Source organism: Salarias fasciatus, chromosome 16, assembly GCF_902148845.1.
Source record: "Salarias fasciatus chromosome 16, fSalaFa1.1, whole genome shotgun sequence".
Classification (NCBI taxonomy): Eukaryota; Metazoa; Chordata; class Actinopteri; order Blenniiformes; family Blenniidae; genus Salarias; species Salarias fasciatus.
The window spans coordinates 22155281-22175905 of record NC_043760.1 but is presented as its reverse complement, the minus strand read 5'-3'; the positions used below and the strand labels follow the sequence as shown (position 1 = coordinate 22175905).

The 20625-nt window shown below is 44.9% G+C and overlaps 2 protein-coding genes across 3 annotated transcripts in view; both read left to right on the top strand.

Moving 5' to 3' along the window:
* LOC115402691 (bromodomain adjacent to zinc finger domain protein 2B-like) overlaps window positions 1-13640 on the top strand; it is a 37222-nt gene extending 23582 nt beyond the window's left edge. The window contains 28 exon segments of the mRNA XM_030111217.1: window positions 502-562; window positions 1398-1506; window positions 1672-1773; window positions 2034-2244; window positions 2793-2885; window positions 2965-3026; window positions 3331-3396; window positions 4217-4282; window positions 4660-4704; window positions 4849-4875; window positions 5431-5496; window positions 5822-5962; window positions 6488-6745; window positions 7513-7727; window positions 8107-8181; window positions 8291-8525; window positions 8598-8660; window positions 8738-8882; window positions 9644-10293; window positions 10468-10744; window positions 10892-11047; window positions 11190-11344; window positions 11491-11696; window positions 11799-11934; window positions 12390-12536; window positions 12657-12937; window positions 13079-13222; window positions 13403-13640. Coding sequence (XP_029967077.1) covers window positions 502-562; window positions 1398-1506; window positions 1672-1773; window positions 2034-2244; window positions 2793-2885; window positions 2965-3026; window positions 3331-3396; window positions 4217-4282; window positions 4660-4704; window positions 4849-4875; window positions 5431-5496; window positions 5822-5962; window positions 6488-6745; window positions 7513-7727; window positions 8107-8181; window positions 8291-8525; window positions 8598-8660; window positions 8738-8882; window positions 9644-10293; window positions 10468-10744; window positions 10892-11047; window positions 11190-11344; window positions 11491-11696; window positions 11799-11934; window positions 12390-12536; window positions 12657-12937; window positions 13079-13222; window positions 13403-13640 — 4430 coding nt within the window.
* Window positions 13641-15064: 1424 nt separating this feature from the next.
* Window positions 15065-20625, top strand: part of LOC115402870 (WD repeat, SAM and U-box domain-containing protein 1) — a 30345-nt gene continuing 24784 nt past the window's right edge. The window contains exons 1-3 of one of the 2 annotated variants that reach the window (XM_030111475.1): window positions 15065-15573; window positions 17283-17470; window positions 17623-17709. In XM_030111475.1, coding sequence (XP_029967335.1) covers window positions 15176-15573; window positions 17283-17470; window positions 17623-17709 — 673 coding nt within the window. In that variant the 5' untranslated portion in view covers window positions 15065-15175. The remainder of the gene's footprint in view (window positions 15574-17282; window positions 17471-17622; window positions 17710-20625) is intronic. The other variant, XM_030111476.1, reaches the window with a different exon arrangement.

Here is a 20625-nt window from a genome sequence, read left to right as displayed (position 1 = left end):
CATCACCCAGCCAGATGCTTTATGTGATGACTCAGAGAGACTGTTTTAAGACTGATAGACATGGATAATGACTTGGGATGGCAGAGAAATGTGTTTTACTTGTTCCATTTAGTCCACATAATAAAAATATATTTTGGCTTTATATCATCAAATTCAGTTTTTTTTTATCAGAAAGAAAGTGTTGAGGGGAAAAAAAAATCACTTTTTCCACAGTTCTCAAAACTGTTGGAGGTTTTCGACCTATATTTACTAATTTCTATCAAACATCTTAATATTGTTTCTCTATTATTGATGCTCATGTACTGGATGTGTGAGCTTATTATCCTCAAAGACGCCAAATATGCCTTTTGGTAGGTTTTGTATTGGCAGGAATATGAATGTCTCTCATATCTTTTGTCTGATAATTCCTGAGAACATACGGGATTGTGAATTTTCTGAGGTCAAACCAGAGGTGAAATGAGCCATTTCCTTTTTTTTTTTTTTTTTTTTTTTTTCTTCTAGGGTCAGGGAAGAGAAGAAGGGTGACGGATGAGCGAGTTCTGCGATTGCCTCTTGATTTTGGGTGAGAACTCCGTTGGTCCCTGTACTTTTTCACGTTCAGGATCGACAGTTTGAGCACAAGCCCTTTGTTTTCACTGTTTGCTGGAGTTGGAGTGAAATGCCAGCTCTTGAATGGCTGAAAAGTGACCTTTCCTTAAACAACACCTGTAGTGAAGCTTTTTTTTTTCTCTTTCCTGCTGTAGATACGTCATGTTCGCCCACTTTAAATATGATAAAAAAATAGGTACCTATAATTTACAAAAACAGCAGTCACACATTAGTTATGACTATGTTAATCTAAAAAAAAAAAGTCATGAAAAGCAGGAATCATGCTTCTGAACTTCTTCTGTTGTACCTTTTGTAAAAAAGAAAAAACACTTTTGCGATCTAACAGCAGCAGCACACGTTGATCACTCGCTGGACGCAGGTTTACCACCAAACATTTTTTTCACGGCAGCTCATGAGTAGTAGATCATTGTGGGAAGGAAATTAAATGGGCCCCAGCAGTTCAACGCGAGGGGTTAACTGCATCCAGCCTCAACACAGACATGCAGCATTAACAGCTCTCTGCCCGCAACCTTGAAGGAGAGCAGCCTTTCATCTTTAAGGGATGTTTTTTATCACCAGCTCCGCCGGAGACGGAGGCCACGAGGCTTTATTTCAACCTCTGCCCCTCGTCTAGGACAACCACAGCTGCTCCCCAGCGGCGCTCCTGAGGGGGGCGGAGGGCTTGCCCCGCTTGAATCATGATTGTTGAGGAATCTGATGACAGCAGATGGCTAAAAAAAAAAAAAAAAATGACATGGCAACCCACTGCGATCAATCCATTATATTTAGTTTTAAATGTCTCGGTGCAGGTGGCGGCGGGAGACTCGGATCAGGACTGTGGCAGGTCGTCTGCAGGGGGAGGTGGCTTACTTTGCTCCATGTGGGAAGAAGCTGCGTCAGTATCCTGACGTAATGAAGGTATATCTCATTTTCTGAAAAAGTAAACTTAAAGCTTTCGTTGATTGCGTATCGTAATTGCATTAGTGAAACATGGCGTATTTTCTGTTTGGCGGTTGATTATTTAATTTGGCTTAAGGTCCCCACCTATGCTTTAATTAGTGTGCACTCTTCTCTTGTCTGCAGTACTTAGTCAGGAATGGGATAACAGAAATCTCCCGGGATAACTTCAGCTTTAGCACAAAAATTAAAGTTGGTGACTTCTACGAAGCCAGAGAAGGATCAGAGGTAAAAACTTTGTGCTTTCCTAACAGGAAAGATTTTCTATTGTATCCAGCGCACCCTCCTTATGATGTTTTATTCTGGAATTAACTTTAGAATGTAAGAACAAACTTATTATTGCAAATTCAATACTGTGTTTACTGCAGCTTCTGACTGATGAAACTCCTATTGAATATACGTGGCAATAAAAACAAACTGTCACGCCTACGCAGCAACTGAGTAAAGTATGTTTGTTTTCATCTTTCTATTTACACCAACTCTCCAAGGGAATGCGATGGTTTCTGCTGCCCGAGGACGAGATTGTCCCCATCATCATCGCCATGGACGGGAGGCGCAGTCGCCGCTCCAAGTTCGAGCCCCAGCCGCCGGGCGACGGCCGCGGGATCAGACAGTGGAAATCCCATCCTCTGAACGTCGGCGAAAAAAGCTTCCCAGACGTCAGCGACGCCAAGTTGTTGCGTAAACTGGAGGCTCAAGGTCAGTTTATCATCAGGGGGAAGTTTCAGTGGTATTTCCGATGTATGAATCATATTGACACATATGGCCGATAAAAACCTCCTCATATGGAGGTCTGAGCCACATGTTTTACTCAATATAAACCCTGCTTTTTTGAAAAAGGATATCCGATGAACACTGGGAAAAAAGAATCTGAGCTCCTGCTCCTGCATTTTGCGACACATTTCGATTTGTTTTTCCCAATAGCACCTTGCAGGGACAGCCGCACGGCTGCACATCACTGCCCTGATCTGGAAGGATGTGATCTAGTTGAGAAAAACGCCGCGTGTCGAGGCCCGTGTGGCGTTTGACTCACTTTGCTCTTTTGTTCTCGTTCTTGTAGTCGGACCACTTTTGCAGTTCTCAAAAGGATCTAAGCTCGTCACTTTTTTTTTTTTTTTCTTTCTCTCCTCTGGAGGTCATTTTGAAGGGATTTGGGAAATAACTGTCGGTCAGTTTTTCATTAAGGTTTTGAACTCAGCGGGGCCGGCGATTTCATGTTTCATTTTTTATATTTCATCATGTTGCAGAAATAGCTCGACAGGCAGCTCAGATCAAAATGATGAGAAAACTAGAGAAGCAGGCCATGGCGCAAGCGGCCAAGGAGGCGAGGAAACGGCAAGGTAAACGGCCGCTCTCCCATCAAACGCTCCTCTAATACTAAATACTGTGTTTCAGTGGTAATTTGCCTGTGTTTCCCAGCATTAATCGCTGCTGAGGAGAGACGGAAAAAGAGGGAGCAGATAAAGATTCTCAAACAGCAAGTAAGGATTTCTTTTTTCCCCATGCATTGTTTAGTTTTCCACGCAGAGCCTGTTAACTGTCTGCAGCTGCTCTGCTCACGTGGAGAGTTTCTGAGTTTCTGCACTCCAAGGTGAAAAAGGTTCCGAGCGTGGTCGGACTGCTCCGAAACTCCCCCACAAGAAAAGTCGCCGCACCTTCCCTCATCTGCATAGAGCCACCGCGACGCCTCCTCTCCGGCCCCACTTCCTGCTTCCCCTCCACCACTCTATAACATGCATGACTTAACAGTTAATTCATTTGATCTCGCCCTCATCCTTTTACCAGGAGAAGATCAAGCGCATTCAGCAAATTCGTATGGAGAAAGAACTCCGTGCACAGCAAATTCTTGAGGTTGGTCCTGAAAGTTATTGCAGAAACATTCTGAAACACTTCCTTTCTGCTGTTGATAGGATTTAGAAAAAAAAAAAAAAAACCCAACCAAAGGCTATTCCTAAATTATGTGGCCCTACTTTTAGTCAGTACATGTGACTAATGCTTAATTGGTTTTTTGCAAAAGTACCATTGAATATGAAAATCTCCTCGGAGCATGCTGGAGCTTAATACAAAATGCAGTATTTCATTAAGTAAGAGGTGGCCCGGCCCAGAGTTTACCATGGCTAGGTGAAATACCTCTTTTGCATTCTCTCGCTAATATAAGCTGTGAAGTATTTTAGCCTTTATAAATCAAATTCCCGTTGACACGCTTGGCAAGTGGCTCTTAACAGGATTTTGTTGGGGCTGTAATTACTGATAGAAATGTCGCTTAATTTATTCCCACTGCCTGCTGGTGTTCCGTAATAACCACGGCCATTTTGTCTTTCAGTGTTAATGGGAGGAAAATAATTATCTCGTTGCTCAAGATTTCTGTATGTTAGGTTTGATGCTATCATGGAGCCACGGGCTTTGTGTACAATAAGGAGCAGCTATAGTCAACACTTACTAAACTTAAACATTAACTGAAGGGTATTTTGTCTTTTTTTGTTTTAATTAATATCCTTAACTCGTTGAATAATACCTGTTGTCATCATGGCATTCCAGCATCATTTAAAACAATATTTCATCATTGATGTTCTCTTGAGTATTTTGTGGTGGTGTTTGCTCCGTGTTTGTGTTTTGAATGAGCATCTGTTGCTTCTGTACCATGACCTCCAGACCTGCTTTGCATACGCAGGCAAAAAGAAAGAAGAAAGAAGCGGCGGCCAACGCCAGAATACTGGAAGCTGAAAAACGAAACAAGGTGAATGAGATGGGATTTATGAGGTTTTTTTTTTTTTTTTTTTTTTTACTGTTTTAGTCACCGTCGCCTGGAGCCTCAAACTTCATTAGTCAGTCCTTAATGTCCGCCACCCTTCCTCTCTTGATCTTTTCCCCTGCCAGACTTAAAGTGTTCAGTTTTTTTTTTTTTTTTTTTTTTTTTTTTTTTTAATCGTCATTAGTCAGCTGCACTGCTTTTCCCTCTTGGTTAATCATTGCAGTTTAAGAAAGGATTGTCTTCCTTTCGATCGACCACAATGATCCTTTGATACAAAAATAGCTCAGTGAGATTTTAAAGAGGTTTCGTTTTATGACTTTACAATAATGTCCACATTATCATGCTTTGGTTTGTCTGTGAAGGAGAAGGAGATCCGACGACTGCAAGCCGTCATACTAAAGCACCAGGTAGGCGTACTGTTCTTTTCCATGTAGCTTTTTGACCACTTTGAATTTCAATTGTACATATTCATGATTGATTATGTCTTGTTGGAATCTGATTTTCACGTGTTATCTTCTATTCCCAAATTCTTTGCCAACTGTTTCTCCCAGGAGTTGGAGAGGCATAGACTAGATATGGTATGATTCTGATTGTTTGTGTGCATTTAACAGCCGAGCGTGAATGCGTTGTGGTCCGTGGTCACCGTCACGGCGACGGGCGGAGTGTAGTGTCGTCTGTAGTCGTACAGCATCTGTCTGCATGGCTTCCTCAGCGCAGCGCGCTTCACACGTCATCACACGAACGCAAAACGCACCGTGACACAATCTGAGGGAGAATCTGAAGGATCCGGCTTCCTCAAAATGTGGACATCAAAAGTAGCTGGATGTAACAGTTGAATGTTTTCATGATTGGACGAAAGGAATTCTCATCCCTTTGCTTGTAGTTATAACATGTTCCTGCTGCTTGAGCTTTTGCACTGTGTATGCATCACTACCCCTTTTGTGTTTTATTATTATAACTTTCACTCGTGCCTTTATGTTGAAGTCACAGTAAAATGTGCAACATTGACCTTTGCTTAAGCTGCTATCGTGCATGTCACGCTGTGAGTTACGTCTCTTTTCTTGAAATGACTGCTACAGAGTGTCAGTTTAATATATATGTGTGTGTGTGTGTGTGTGTATGTGCTCTGATAGGAGAGAGAAAGACGCAGGCAGCATATGATCCTCATGAAAGCTGTGGAGGCCCGGAAGAAGGCAGAGGTGGGTAACTGCTTCTGGTCATCTGATTCCGACAAATAAAGACCCGGACTCACCAAAGCCCTTCTAAAATCCAGAACCTGTGCAGATCTTCATCTGTATCTGTGCAACCTGGAAGATTAATAGTTTTGATTGAGGATGACCAGATCTGTAAATATCATCAGAATGGTTAAGTGTACGATAAATTTATCTGAATTGTCTCTGTTGTTTGGAAAACTATACGACATGGAAAAGAGGCTTTTGAGTGGAAAAGAAATTTTGCTGAAAAGGTGCAAAATATGATAAAGTTTACATTTTTTGTGAACGTAAACTTGAATTATTTCTGTAGGAGAAAGAGCGTCTGAAGAAAGAAAAGAAGGATGAGAAGCGGCTGAACAAGGAGAGGAAGCTGGAACTCAGAAGGCTGGAACTGGAAAAAGCCAAGGAGTTGAAGAAGCCGAACGAAGACTTGTGTTTAGCAGATCATAAGGTATTCACACTCTGCGGAGCTGTTGGCAGATGAAAATGTGAGTGCATGTGTGTCACCACGGATCAAGCCCATCTGTGGAGTTTGCGTATGTGAGAACAAAGATGGGATTTTCCATCAGTTCAGGGATTTTTTCCCCCCGCCTCCTCTCAAATAGAGATGAACTGGTATAATTACTGTAGGAGCCATAGGCATGAAGATTAGAACTACATTTCATAATTTTTTTGGTTTTATTGTATCACTACCGAAATAGATGCTTAATATCATTGAAAGCACCTGGAATGGATTGGAAACGGGGGAGCTATACGTTAAAAACACTGCCACCAAGTGGCTGCTGAAGTCATAACGTTCAGATGGTTCATCAAGCTTTAACATTTTTCAATGACTGACCTGAAACAGTGACACCTGTCACTTTTAAAAAATGATGAAGTATTTATTGTTTCACTTAGAATTACAGTTTTGTGATAATGTTGAACTTTGAAGTAACTTCAATTCTTTTCGCTCCATGAACCGTGTGTTTTCCTGCAGCCCCTCCCAGAGCTGTCCCGCATCCCCGGGCTGGTCTTGTCCGGACGGACCTTCTCGGACTGCCTGATGGTGCTGCAGTTCCTGCACAGCTTCGGGAAGGTTCTGGGTCTGGGCTTCGAGAGTTCAGACGTGCTCACCGCGAGCGACCTTCAGGAGGGTTTACTCAACGCCGGGCCGGGCATGAGCCTGGTGCAGGACCTGCTGGTTAACATGCTCTCTGCAGCTCTGCGGGATCCCGGGATGCCAGCAGGTCACAAGGTGAGCATCTGCCGTCGTCATCTCTCACCTCCTGCATTTCTGGAGCTGTTTAACTGCAAATGCTCACTGGAACATAAATTTGATACATGATGTCCATATAATGTCTCGATTCGGATGTAGCTGTCGTTCTATATTCCTTTTTCTGCTTTATTTATTTCAATACTACTATTTTTCCTCCTAATTTAACATTTTTAAAATACTTTGACAGTATTAGTTCTGACTATTTGTTCCCAGCCGACCAGTTAAATCACATATTTTCCAAATATTCAACTCATTTGCACTCGAGGTCTAAATGACGCTTTTCTTTAGCAAATTAACAGTGTTTAAAGCTCTTACGCGTTTTACATTGAGCTCATCGTTTCAGTTCATTCCTCAAGGCCGTTTGCATCGCTTTGTTCTATCGTGCGATCGTGCCTTTATGTGAATGTGCTAATCTTCATAAGAGGCTATTCAGACTGCAGGGTAGACGTCAGGAGACATTTACATACAAAGGGCATTCAAAAACTCCAAGTAAACATCGAGTAGGTTTCATAATAACCTTCACATCCTGGATTTGACGCATCCTGGGGGACAAATAAGCACTTAGCAGCAGGAAGAGATAATTGCTCTGAAAGCAGTGCTCTCTACAGGCACCTGTTGCCTATCTACTATCTATTTACTTAACGTTATAATACACAAACCAACCTTTGTTTAAGCTGAGTGCTTTTAAAAAAAGAAGAAAAAAAAAAGACTTATTTTTTTTCCTTTTTTTCAAACTTGTCTTTTAGAGCAAGACCATCTTGGGGGACCACTTGACTAATGTGGAGCTCAACCGAGACAACGTGTCTGAGATCCTGCAGCTGTACATGGAGGCTCACTCCGAGCAGACCGAAGCGGCCGTCAGCCTCAGGACGAAAGCTTTCCAGGCCCACAGTCCGTCACAGAAGGCCTCCATGCTGGCGTTCCTGGTTAATGAGCTTTGCTGCAGTAAAGCTGTGATCAGGTGTGAAACAGTGTCTGTTTGACAGTTAAAAAAGTTAGATTTTTTGGGAGGGAACTATGTACACGATGCATTACAAGTACATTTTGTTGTCCTTTGAGATGTTTGAAGCGTTTCAAAGCACAACATAAAGGCTGTTTTGTCCACAGAGGCCTCGGTTATGATAAAATGATGAAAAGAGTAGTAAAGAATATGACAAATCACGGTCTGATAGACGGTTTCCTGAGGTTGCATCAGGCTACGTGTCATCATTTTCCATTAGTGCTACACTTTGAAAACACATCTGACGCACACTGAATACATTAAGGATACCTCACGCTCATCTCGTTTTCAAAAAGGTCACAGAAATGCCAGTTTCAATATTGTCTGATGTTTTTTTCAGTGAAATCGACAAAAGCATTGATTACATGACCAACCTGAGGAAGGATAAGTGGGCTGTCGAAGGAAAGCTTCGCAAGTAAGCATAAATGCGACGTCGGCTCCGCGTGCATGCACCAAGAGTTCGGAGTCAATAAATGACCGAATGGCAAATGAACGGACTCCTTCTTTCCCTCTTGTTTTCACAGGCTGAGGAGCGTCCACGCCAAAAGGACGGGGAAGAAAGACGGCGGCGCAGGAGCAGAGGACAACACCGCCTTCACCCTCCCCACCATCAGAAACAAGCGCAAGAGAAAAGACGGGGACAGCGAGGAAGAGGAGGACGAAGAGGACGACAGTGACGACCAGGGAGACGAGGACGAGGACGAGGAGGAAGAGCCGGGAGGAAAGAAAGGAAAGAAAGTGGATATATGCGACGAGGAGGTGAGCGCCGGCCCGATTCCTGTGTTCGTCATGGCAAACGACAGCCTCTCAGTAATGAGACCGTCTTTCCAGGATGACAGCGTTCATTCCGCCAGCATTGAGGAGCTGGAGAAGCAGATCGAGAAGGTCTACAAGGTAGGTAGACCCCCTTGCAGAGGTTCGACTCTCTAATAAATTCGTACTTTACTGTCATGCACTTTGTGTCTCTTCAGCAACAGAGTCAGATTCGGCAGAAGATGCTCGACTCGTCTCACTCCCTGCGCTCGGCGATGATTGGCCAGGACCGATACAAGAGGCGCTACTGGGTCCTTCCACGCTGCAGCGGCATCTTTGTTGAAGGCTCGGAGAGCGCTGAAGGTGCAAACCAGAACTGCAGGCTCGCATTGTTTTCTCCTGCCAATGTTAAACATGTAAAGCAGTGAAATATCAATTAGTCCCTTTTAGAATAACTTATGTTTTCAGTGCAACAATTGTAAATTCAACAAAACTCCAGTTTTTGCTGATTTCACTGCAATTTTTCAACACTGGTCGCACGGATTAAACGTTTTTCAACACTTCGTAAACCTTGTCACATCTTGGAAGGTGAAGGATAATGAGAAAAGGTAAAAACTGTATGTCAAGGAACAGGTTCCTAAAAGAAAAGCATAAAAAGCATTAACCGTTTCTCGACACTTTATGCGCCACGTTGTGGATAAGCATGAATAGCAAAGCTTAAAATTAGAAGCCGAGCATGTTTTTCCATCGCCTTGCCTGTTTAAACAGCTACTTTGATCACTTGGGATCTATTTGGAAACATTATGAGACCCAGTGTTTTGAAGCTCATTAAATAGCGCGATATGAGAAAAATTGCTGTTATTCCTGTAATGCGCAGTCAGAAAATTGCTGTAAGTGTTTGTGTGACTCATTTTAGAATAGAGAAGCTTACAATATTTCCCTGACGTTAAGACTTTTGTCAATTTTCGCTCAAAATCCCTGGGAAATTGTTGCAAATTAGATCAATTCCATTGACACGATTGGATTTGAAAAACAGTTGTTTAAATGTTGCTTGATGCTTTTCAAACTGCTGAATGTTGTTTTGTGCTTTCAGCCCAAACTGACATTGTTTTCATGTTGTTCAGACTGTGAAGAGATGGAGGAGGGGAAACAGCAGAAAGCTGCTGAGGGGATCAAGGTAAAAGAGGAGCGCCTGGAAGAGACAAACGAGCCAGGAGTGTCCAGCACGAGCACAAACAGCGATAAACCCGTGCCAGATTTCCAGAAGGACAAAGACAATCTCTTCCTTCAAAAACCTGGCTCCCTATCTAAGCTCAGCAAACTGCTTGAAGTGGCCAAGATGGCTCAAGATTCCGCCATCAATTCTCAAAACAGTCGTTCTGCTGAAGTTTTCACCGGTGCACCTTATCCCTTATATCCTACCTCACAGACAGCCACCACTCAGCAGGGACCGATAGATAAAACAGATGCCTTGGCACCGTCCCTGCTCGCTGATAGCCAGCTCAAAAGCAGCCAATGGATGAACCGGAGCCCTCAGTCCGTCCTTCACTACGACCAGCTGTCCAAGATACTGACGGAAAAAAACAACCAGTGGTTCAGCCTCCTGCCTCGCTCCCCCTGCGACGAGTCGTCTGTGACGTCTGGCTCCAGTCCTCCGGCTTCCTCCCCCCCACAGCCCGTCAGGACCAACTCCCCCGCCGTGCTTTCCTCTAATCCTGCAGCTGGAGCCGACTGCAAAACTGGGATCGATAATATGCTGTCGCCTATCCATCAGGTAGGCGTTGGTGTTTCATCTCGGATGTAAACCTCGAGTTATGTTTGTTTTTTAAAGTCTATAATGCATAAAGATTATTGTAATTTGCGAGAAATTGTAAATGCTTTCATTCAATGTCATTCACTTGACAGCGGCACAATTCAGTCATCTGTGTTTCTATTTGCGTCCTCTCAGCAAGTGAAGTCTAGTATCCATCAGAGCAGACTGCCACTGTGCGACGTGTTCGGCCCCGCAACTACTCCGAGTCTGCCCTTCTCTGGCACTCCTCAATCACCCGTGCTGGATCGCGCCTCCCAGCATGCCGAGGGCGACGGAAACAAGGCGAACGGCGACACTGTCAACGGGAGCAGGACGCCAGCGCCCCCAGCCGACAACCTCACTTGTGCTCCGTTCCCCGCCGTCGACGTGGTCAAGACCCAGGATTACTGCACTCCTCAGCCCATCCCGGAGGGTAGGACTGGCACACCGCCACCACACACACGGATGACATCTGTTGCTATGAGACCACCAGGAAACATGCTGCGATAACCATCAAACAAAGTCATGCTGTTTTTTTTTTCAAAAATAGGACAATGGTGCTTTGCTACTGGTTTTTCAGAGATGCTGCGGGGCTGGTGGACGGTGTCGGACATGGAGAAGCTGCAGAGCCTGGTCAAGGCGCTGCACAGCCGAGGCATCAGAGAGAAAGTCCTGCAGAAGCAGATCCAGAAACACATGGAGGACATGACTCTTCCCTGCGCAGACAGCAAATCCGGTCAGTATGCATTGTCTGTGGAGTCTCAGCCACAGATCATCCCGGTAATTCTTCATCCTGTGTGGCGGCGGACATCTGGAGATGTGAAGAATTTTTCAGTAGACTCCAGCCGACTAATATTTCGATGCATCTGTTTTGCCAGCAATTGATCTAACAGAGCTGGAAAAGCAGAAGCTAAGCAGGAAGGCGGTGGAGGACTGGTGTGTGGAGGAGCATGCCATGAAGGTGGACGTCGCCCTGCTGCAGCAGGTCGAAGCTCTGGAGAGGAAAGTCATTGCTGCCGGCCTGCAGGTCAAGGTACTGCAAACTGAGCATCTTGACCTGTTTTACAGCTCAAACAGCAGCTTCATTCTTCAATCATTAAAGATTAATATGATCCTCTGAAAAGAAACTTGCCTGTTGGGTCTGAAAAAGGTGTGTTGTGACACTGATTCCTCTGTCAGGGCTGGAAGCGCCCGGAGCCCCAGTCAGACCGCGAAGATCTGGTCTATCACGAGCACAAGCCCTTTCCTTCCCCGCCTCTGCCGAACAAGGGCCAGAGAGACAGCGGCCAGGAGGAGTTTCCCGGGTCCGTAGTGCGACGACTCGACAGTCCCCTTGACATCGCCGTCACCCGCCTGGCCGAGCTGGAGAGACACATCGAGCGAAGGTACGTACGTCTGCCTCCTCAGACCAGGACATAAAGCAAATAACACGCTCTGTGGGACATGTCAGCGTTTCTATGTTTTTTTTGCTTTCTGCGACCCGACAGCAGCGAGGAGGAGGCGGTTCCAGGGATGAGGCTGTGGCGCAAAGCCGTGGGTCAGGTCCACAGCTCGGCTCAGCTGTCGCTCTGCATCCAGCAGCTGCAGAAATCCATCGTCTGGGAGCGAGCCATCATGAAAGTGGTGAGCGTCACCTGGCTCGTCTCGGGCAGCGATTTATCCAGATCATTTCACATGTTGAACAGGGACGTTGCAGCTCTGGGGAAATGTGTTCTCTTTAGGAAGATAAATGATTCTCACTGCACGGCTTTCTCATTTGATGCCATAAAACTGAGTGCGTTATGGATTGGTAGGCTACATTTTTTTTGTTGATGGTGTGAAAGCGCATACCAGTAAAACCCCTCAAAACAGCAAAGGGGAGCACTGTAAGTCAGTGCAGTTTATAAAAAATAGATACAATGGCAGCAACCATTTTGGATAATAACATAGTCACAAATAAGAGCCTTCCAGAATGCCCGGCCTCACAGGCCTGCACCGATCACTTCATTTCGCTGTGACATGCAGCCTCTCGGGTCGAATTTGTCCCTACAAATAGACGAGTGACGCTCATTTGCCTGCATCCTTTGTTGTCTCTTCAGCACTGCCAGCTCTGTCAGAGGGGAGATAATGAGGATCTGCTCTTACTTTGTGACGGCTGTGACAAGGGCTGCCACACTTACTGCCACAAACCCAAAATCATCACCGTACCTGAGGGAGACTGGTTTTGCCCTACTTGCGTTCTGAAGGTACGTGTGTGCTTGCCGACGTAGATGTTCTTTTCTGTTGTCTTGATCCTCTTTTTTTTTTTTTTCTGTAGCAATAGATATATCGCGTCTCTACAATCTTTTGACTGCTCTGTCATTCAGGAAAGTGGTCAGTCCCCTCCGAGTCGGAAGCAGCAGAGCCGAACAGCTGGAGGGGGGAAGAGGGGCAGCGATGTAAAACGAAATGGTAAGCCATCTGTGGTGGGAGAGCTCATCAGCGAGGAGGATGCCAGCAGCGTGCCAAAGAAAGGGACCAAGGAGTTCAAAAAGAGGAGACGAGACGACAGCCCGCCCCTCTCCCAGGCCAAGTACGACGGCCCCGTCTCATGCGCTAAGAAAGCCAAACCTCACAAGGACGACAAGAAGGACTTGGCAACGTGCCGGTATGCGATCGCTCCATTTCCCTGCTGCCATACTCCTATGTGTGTGTGTGACAATTAATAAAAAAAATCTCATCTAATCCCAAATGTTAAAAAGTGAGGGTGGTGTGGTGGTTAATGTCTTCAACATGTCCGCGTCTCCAGAGTCCTGCTGGCTGAGCTGGAGACCCATCAGGACGCCTGGCCCTTTCTCAAACCCGTTGACCTCAAAGCTGTTCCTGGATACAGAAAAGTTATCAAGAAGCCCATGGACTTCTCCACCATCAGGGAAAAGCTCAACAACAGCCAGTAGGTGGTTTTTATCCGCATTGACTGGTGATGGTGTATTTAAAAAAGTTTTATATATAATGGAAATATTTTTCTCATAAGACAGAATAATGAACTTTTTCTCTGTGCTGTTTGTACGTTCTTTGTATCCATTTGTCACTCGAAGGCCGTTGACGTGAGAATTGTTTCTAATGATTCCAGGTACTCCAGTCTGGAGACGTTCATCATTGACGTCAACCTGGTCTTCGATAACTGTGAGAGATTTAACGAGGACGACTCTGAAATCGGCCGAGCCGGCCACAACATGAGGAGGTTCTTTGACAAACGGTGGACTGAGCTGCTGCAGTGAACCTCTGCTGATCTTTACATGCCAGACTTCACCCCAGGAAAAAAAGCACTTAGTGAATTTGGATCTTCAAGTGCAATATTGTTTTCTTGATCGCAACACACCGACTCCTCGACTTAACAGTGTATTAGGGGGAATTATGTCCGCTGTATAAAACCAGTGTTTTTTTTCTTCTTTTTTTTTTAATCATCAGTGCTTCATTATAACTTGTGTGTGTCTGTGTGCGCGTGTGCGTGCATGTGTGATGCGTGTATTTATTTTCAGAAGTATTTATGTTTGAGTCTTTTCTAAGAAAAGGCAGAAAAATGGCACACAGCTTTAAAAAAAAAAATCTGAAACTGCTTTACTGGCTATTAAAAAAAAAAAAATTGAAAACAAACCCAAACTGTTTGCAACTTTGTGACTTGGTGGTGCAGCGTCCTGCACAGTGACCACAGCAAACACACAACAGGTGCATCTCGCTGCTTTCATCTCTCAGCATCTCCTTCAAACCGAGCCTTGTCAGACATCCTGCAGACGGAGCGAAGCCTGCGCTGGGATTCGGTCCAGTGGGAGTCAGGCAGTGGCACGCTCCACTGCGGGCATCTGGAGACAGCTGAAGTCAGTGGAACCGCAGTAACTCCACTTCATTATGGATACAGCGGGAAAAAAAATTGTACCGGTAATATTCAACTCGTCCATAAATGGATAAAATAAACCTTGTTTCTGGAGTGTATAGATGCTTTTGCACATCATCACTGCTGCAGGGAGCTGGAGGTTTACTTGTGATGAGCTTGATCCTGGTCCCTGGAGACCCAGTGTTCTTTTGTTACTGTTACCTTTATGCTGTGTTTCGCACAAGCTACTTCATCTTCTCGTCTGTGATTCATCCCTCTTGTCTTCAGTAAGTGTCTGGTACCTCAGCAGTCCTTACCACCCAGGCTCGCTGTTAGATTCCCTCTTGCCGCTCTGTGTTCAGCCTCAGGGTGGAAACTCTGGAGAGGAGTACATGTCTTGACATCTGTGGATGTTTCCTAAATTGACTTTACTTTCATCAGTAAGCAGCCACACAAGGTGCTGGAAAACGATTAGGGGTAATCTGAGGTTTAGTATCTTGCTCAAGGGCACTTTGAACAGGGTGAGATGGAGGATTGAACCACCAACCAAGGGACTGGATGACCATGTCTAAAAAAACAACATAAATGGATACCGAATCTTACTTACTTTAAAATATGGCGTGTAGTTGTCTGATCATGGGAATGAGATTGATCAGTAGATTAAGGATTTTAAAGGGGCTCAGAATACTGAGATTTTGCTTAATACAAAATCAGTTTTTTTTTGCCCCCTATAGTTGATTAAATTAGAGCAAATCGGTATAAATGTGAGATAAAAGGCTCTTGCATAAAAAAAAAAAAACGTAAACTCTGACCGCAGCTCCAGTCACATGACAGCAACAGGAGATAAACAGACTGGAGGAGGAAGTGGAGAAGCGTTTGCTCTCACAGCCCGGCGCCGCTTCTTTCTTTTTTTTTTCATTTTAAGAGAAACAAAGAAGAAAAGAAACCCCTTCGTCCCAGCAGGTGTCGCGGCTGAATATCTGAGCATTTTGCGCCACCTTGTGAGACGGAGCGTCCCCTCGCTGCCGCGCCATGGTGTCGCTCCTCTGCTCGCTCCGGCAGCACGCGGACGAGATCCGCTGCTGCTCCTTCTCCGCCTCCCTGCTCGCGACCTGCTCCGGGGACAAAAGCGTGCGCGTGTACAGCACGGCCGACTTCTCCGAGCGGCCCTTCTCCCCGCTGACGGGCCACGGCTACGGCGTGCACTGCTGCCGCTTCAGCCGCTGCGGCGCGCGCCTGCTGAGCTGCTCCACGGACGGCAGCGCGCGGCTGTGGAGCCCGGAGACCGGGGAGCCGGCGGCGGAGCTGCGCCACCCGGAGCGCGCGGCGCTGCGAGTCTGCGCGTTCTCCCCGGACTCCGCCTCCGTGCTGGCGGGGGCCTCCGACGGCACGGCGGCCCTGTGGGACCTCGGCTCCAGGACCCTGCGCAGGTACGGACAGACGCAGTCTGAAGCCTAACATTTAGAGAACTTCAGAAGTTCGCAGGTTCAAATCCCACCGCTGACAGGTGGTCCCAGAGCATGACCCTTGACCCCCCCTCAGCTCCCAGTCACTGCACAGCTGACTGCTCCCGGCATATTTAAGCTTGATACAGAGGAATAATTCTCCCAGTGGGATCAATAACGCTGTCTTGGTTTATGTTCCATGAACTGTGTGTATTTTGTTTCCCTCCCGCTGGACTCAGCTGTGTTTGAATGGAGACTTTGGATTTTCTGAGTATATTGTGGGATCAGACCCAGCGACCCTCAACTCTGATAAAACAGTTTAGAGAAGCTCAATGGAGGTTTTAACTCAGGTTTGTCAGTTTAATAACTTTGAAACGCATCATTTGCTATGAACTGTTTACAGTTCACAATATTGCTCCAGTTCATTGTTAAATACAAGATGTCACATTTTCACGTTTCTATTTCTTAATATATTTACTTTTATGATGATAAATTACTGTTTTCTTCCATTTTAAAAACTGGTAATTGTCAAATGCAAAGAATATAAGTGAATTCTGTATTCTCAGAGACCACAGGATCCAACTGCTTGTTAAAAGCATTGATTGTTAAAATACAGTGATAATGCATTGTGTTTTCTCATGCTTAATATTCATGCTTGGATGAAGACGTTCAGGATCACGAGTCCATCAGAGGGAAAGCACAAAGCAGCAAACACATTTATCTTCACACTTAGAAACAATTCAGAGACCCACATTTATCTTAAGTGAATTTTTTTGGGAGACTTTAGTGTCTGGAGGAAGTCCATACAGGCACGGAAAGAAAAGTAATTTATACAAAGTGACAGAAAAAACATTAATACCACAATTCCAGCATTTATGTCTGTACAGTAAATTAAATTGCAAATATTAATAGTTGAAGTCTCTGCCTCACCAGTTATTCCATCTTCACCAGTTATACTTGCACAAATAATCAAAAGTTAGGCTTGATAAAGTACTTAATGACCTTAAAAACTGCATTTTAACATTCTAAAATTCCACTTTCTTCTCTCATGTACTTCATAGCACCATCTCAGCCTTCATCAGCAGATGGAGTTGTCGCACAACTGTCGTCAATTTTTTCTCAGTCCTGCCTCTCTGGGTTTGATCAGATCAAATACACTGCTCAAGAACAATAAAGGGAACACTAGAATAACACGTCCTAGAGCTCAGTAAATGGAATATTATAGTTGAAAATCTTTATTAATTACTTAGGGGGATGCATTGAAAACATATAACTATAAAATTTCCTCTCATTTCCACCTGCTGTCTGTTCAGTTTACACAACCGCAGGTGAAACTGATTCCCAATCAGGATTACTTTCTGGACAGGTTGATTTCACACAGGTGTCATTGATTAATTGATTAATTATTTTTTTTTTCGATGTAATGTGTGACTTCTCAAGCTGAGCCACACATCAAGACTGGTCTAAATCCTGTAGGTAAAATGTGATAAAATTGTTAAATTCTGCAGAAAACCAGAAACTTTCTTCAGTCATTTGAGGGCGGAGTCTTTCACTTTAATACAGCAGGTCATGATGTGGTTTGTTAGAAGTGAAATAACTGGAATTTCAGGACTAATTTAAAATATGTTCAGCCTCTGTCAACATGGAGAAAAATGGAAGGAGAGAATTCAAAGAGCAAACCTTTCCCCCTGCAGATGCAGCGCGGTGAGTGACGCCAGCGTCGTGGCCTGCTGCTTCTCTCCCTGTGGCCAGATGTTTGTGACCGGCTGCACCCACGGAAACCTCAAGCTGTGGGATCTGGACTTCAGCCTGCTGCATGAGGAGAAGGACGCTCACGACCTGGGGGTCGCCTGCTGCAGCGCGGCGCCCCACTTCAAAGTCGGTAAGAGACTCAGAAGGAGTCAGTCCAACGTCAGATATTTCACTTAAATCAAAAGCCTTCTGATCGGCGTCATTTTCCTTCACAAACAGGCTCTCAGGTGATTCTTTAAAGTTTTATTTCTGGACTCAGTCGAGCGTACTTTTGTTCTGCAGATGACTGCTGTGTGGAGTTTCGATTGGCCTCCTGCGGGCAGGACAGCCAGCTGAAAATATGGATCGTTTCCCAGCAGGACGGAGCAGGTAGGTCGACCCCTGCACTCGCTTCCTCAACCCAACACTCCCTCACACCAGAGAGAGAGAGAGAGAGAGAGAGAGAGAGAGAGAGAGAGAGCGAGCGTGCTGACTGGTGTAACCTTGAAATCTCTCCGCAGAACGCAAAAATTTTATTAGTGTGTGGAGTAAATCAGCCGCAGACTGACTCATTAATAATGGATCACTTTGAGCTTTTCAGACGCTCTGCTGAAATACAGCAGTGGCAAAATATGTGTGTGTGTGCGCGCGTGTGTGTGTGTGTGTGCGGACTTGGAAGGAAATCAGGTGCATACATCCTCTGTGACATTTATATCTTGTACCACTGACAGCAGAACAGGAACATTTTGTGAAGGTTGCGTAACCGGCGGGCCGCAGACTGTATTTTCATTAAGTGCGCGAGCATGCCGCGTTGTTAGTTCCTGAGATGCGTTGCCGTGGTAACGGCCGTTTCTGGGGAGGATTGGATGCGTCCCACATGGTGACCCGAGTCCGCAGAGATGCTTTATCTGCGAGCAGATTGCAGAAGGACGCCGAACAATGTCTGTCCTCTTCATCTCTCCAGAGTGCGCTTTTATTTTTATTTTTTATTTTTTTTTAGATGTGAAGCAGCTTGCAACAAGCCGGCCTTTGTGAAATGTACATTTATCGTGTCTGGACGAGAGGACGGGCATGCTCGAACCCTTCTCTCACTGTGCTCCGGGAAAAACACACTCAAGTGTGGGCGATTCAGGGAGGGCAATTTACAGACTACGACTGATGTGGATATATACTGTTTTTCAAGGCTCTGCTTGCTTTGTACATCAGTTTTAAAGTTTCATGAGGCAGTTTCCATCAGAAATCTGCTTCTTTGAGGTGTAAGTGGGAGCCAAACTGTCTGATTCGACGTGTCCTTTTTTGTCACGGCTTTTGGGTTGGATAATGTGTGCTACAACTGGGAATTTGAATTATTCTCGTCGTTTTAGTTTTCACATTTTCATGTAATCTCTCTGCTGTTATTAAATAGTTCATGTTTTTCCATATTGGATATCAAACAGCAATGAAAAAGCGAATAGTTGATGAAATTAATAGCGCCGCCTTGCCGTCGGGGGCCGAATTGAGCTTCAAAAGGCTAATTTCATTTACAAATAAAGCATCTAGTGTTGTGAATCCAAACAATTTAAAAAAAAAAGACACGTTTATTCTATTAGAACAGTAGAGAACTTCAAATTTATTTGCAAAACAATCCCAGTTGCAAAAAAAGTTATTTCTGGCTAAATGGGTGAACTTTTATGCAATGATTTTGAAATGAATCATTCCAAATAGAGCATAATCAACATGCTGAGACATTTTAGAATTTATTGAAAGACATGTGTTTGAATCACATCAAAAAAGTTTGAACAGGACCAAAAAAAGCAAATTGGCGCAAATCCAAAAGAAGTGAACAGGCCGATCGGCAGCAGGTCAGTGAGACGTTCAGGTCTGAAAGGAACATTTAAGCCTGTGGTGTAATAACAGACGGAGCAGCAACAGTCTGGGACAAACCGCATCGGAACAGTTGTGAAACACTTTCTTTAAAAAAAGAAAATTCTTCAGTGTAAAAGATGTGTATTTGAAGATGCGCAGAGTGTAATTTCACCAAACGACGGAGAGAATGAGGGCCGTCGTGTCCCCGGGCTGCAGCGTTCTGCTGTGGATACCGGGCTCTGAAACTCTTCCATCTTTCTTTTCCTCAGTCAAAACGGAAAAACTCCTCTGTGGTCAGATGGATGGAAATGAGTTGAGATTGAGTTTGGAGACCGTGTGTCGTGCAGACTGAAGAGGAAATCTGTCGTGCTGCCTGTTCTCTGTTGTTCTGGGGGGAGTGTAGTGTCTGTGGTGGTGTTTCAACAACCGACTCCATGCAGCATCCGTCACTGCGGCTTTGAGTCCAGCAGCTGAACTGGCCTGACTGTAGTCCAGACCGTTCACTGAATCTCAAAAAGCTTGAATACCGCGTCAGACGGTAATCTCAAAAATATCAGAAAATGTTCTGTCAAAACTCCAACAACCACATCCACTCTAAACTCCAATTTGAGCTCTTTAGTTTTTCTCCCCGTATTAATGATGAATTACAGTTTGTCTCTTCGTCCCACTGTGCTGGAACTTCACATCAATCATGAATATGCGCAGAATTAAAAAGCCGCTCCACCTGCAGACGGTATGAGAGCTCCTGCGGCGACTCGGAGGACCGAGGCTTCATCTATTAGGCGTTTTACTGGCTGACAACATCAATTCTGCTGAAGTTATTAGTTTCACAAATGTGAACGTCTCGGTGTTTGTGGGCAAAAAAAAAAAGAAAGTGTTTAGTTTCCAAGCAGCTGCCAGCGGGAGGGAAAGCTATAGGAGGGGGGGGGATCCAGGTAAAGCGTTTGAAAGACTGAGCTCCGGTGTATTTGGGGAGCGGCAGGAGGTCCACAGCTACGATTCTCACACACAGTTTCACTTTGCTCTAATCCTGCCTCTTTGTGTGCGGCTGTGAGTGAAGAATTACTAATGTGAGAACCGACAATTCCTCTGGCAGTGCGAGGACGTGCCCCATGAAGTTTGTAATCAGATTTCAAGGTCGAGACTGACTTTGAAGGTCGTGCTGGATTTGACCTCTTAACTTCTGCTGCGGGAAATAGGAGAAAGGAGAGGAGTGTGAAAGGTGTAAACACACATTATCCACAGAGAACAGAATCATTGTTGGCTGACATTAGAAGTTTCCACCTCGGTTAATCTGAGCTCTCGGCGCATCCTGCTGACCGTAGTTAGTTTTTTTATTTGAAGTTGAGTTTTGTTCAGGGCAAAACAGTTTAACCTCAATCAATACGTCCGACACCAAAAAAACATCTCAATAATGAGGGAAATTTATCTGTGCAGCACATTCAATTACAAGGGAATTCA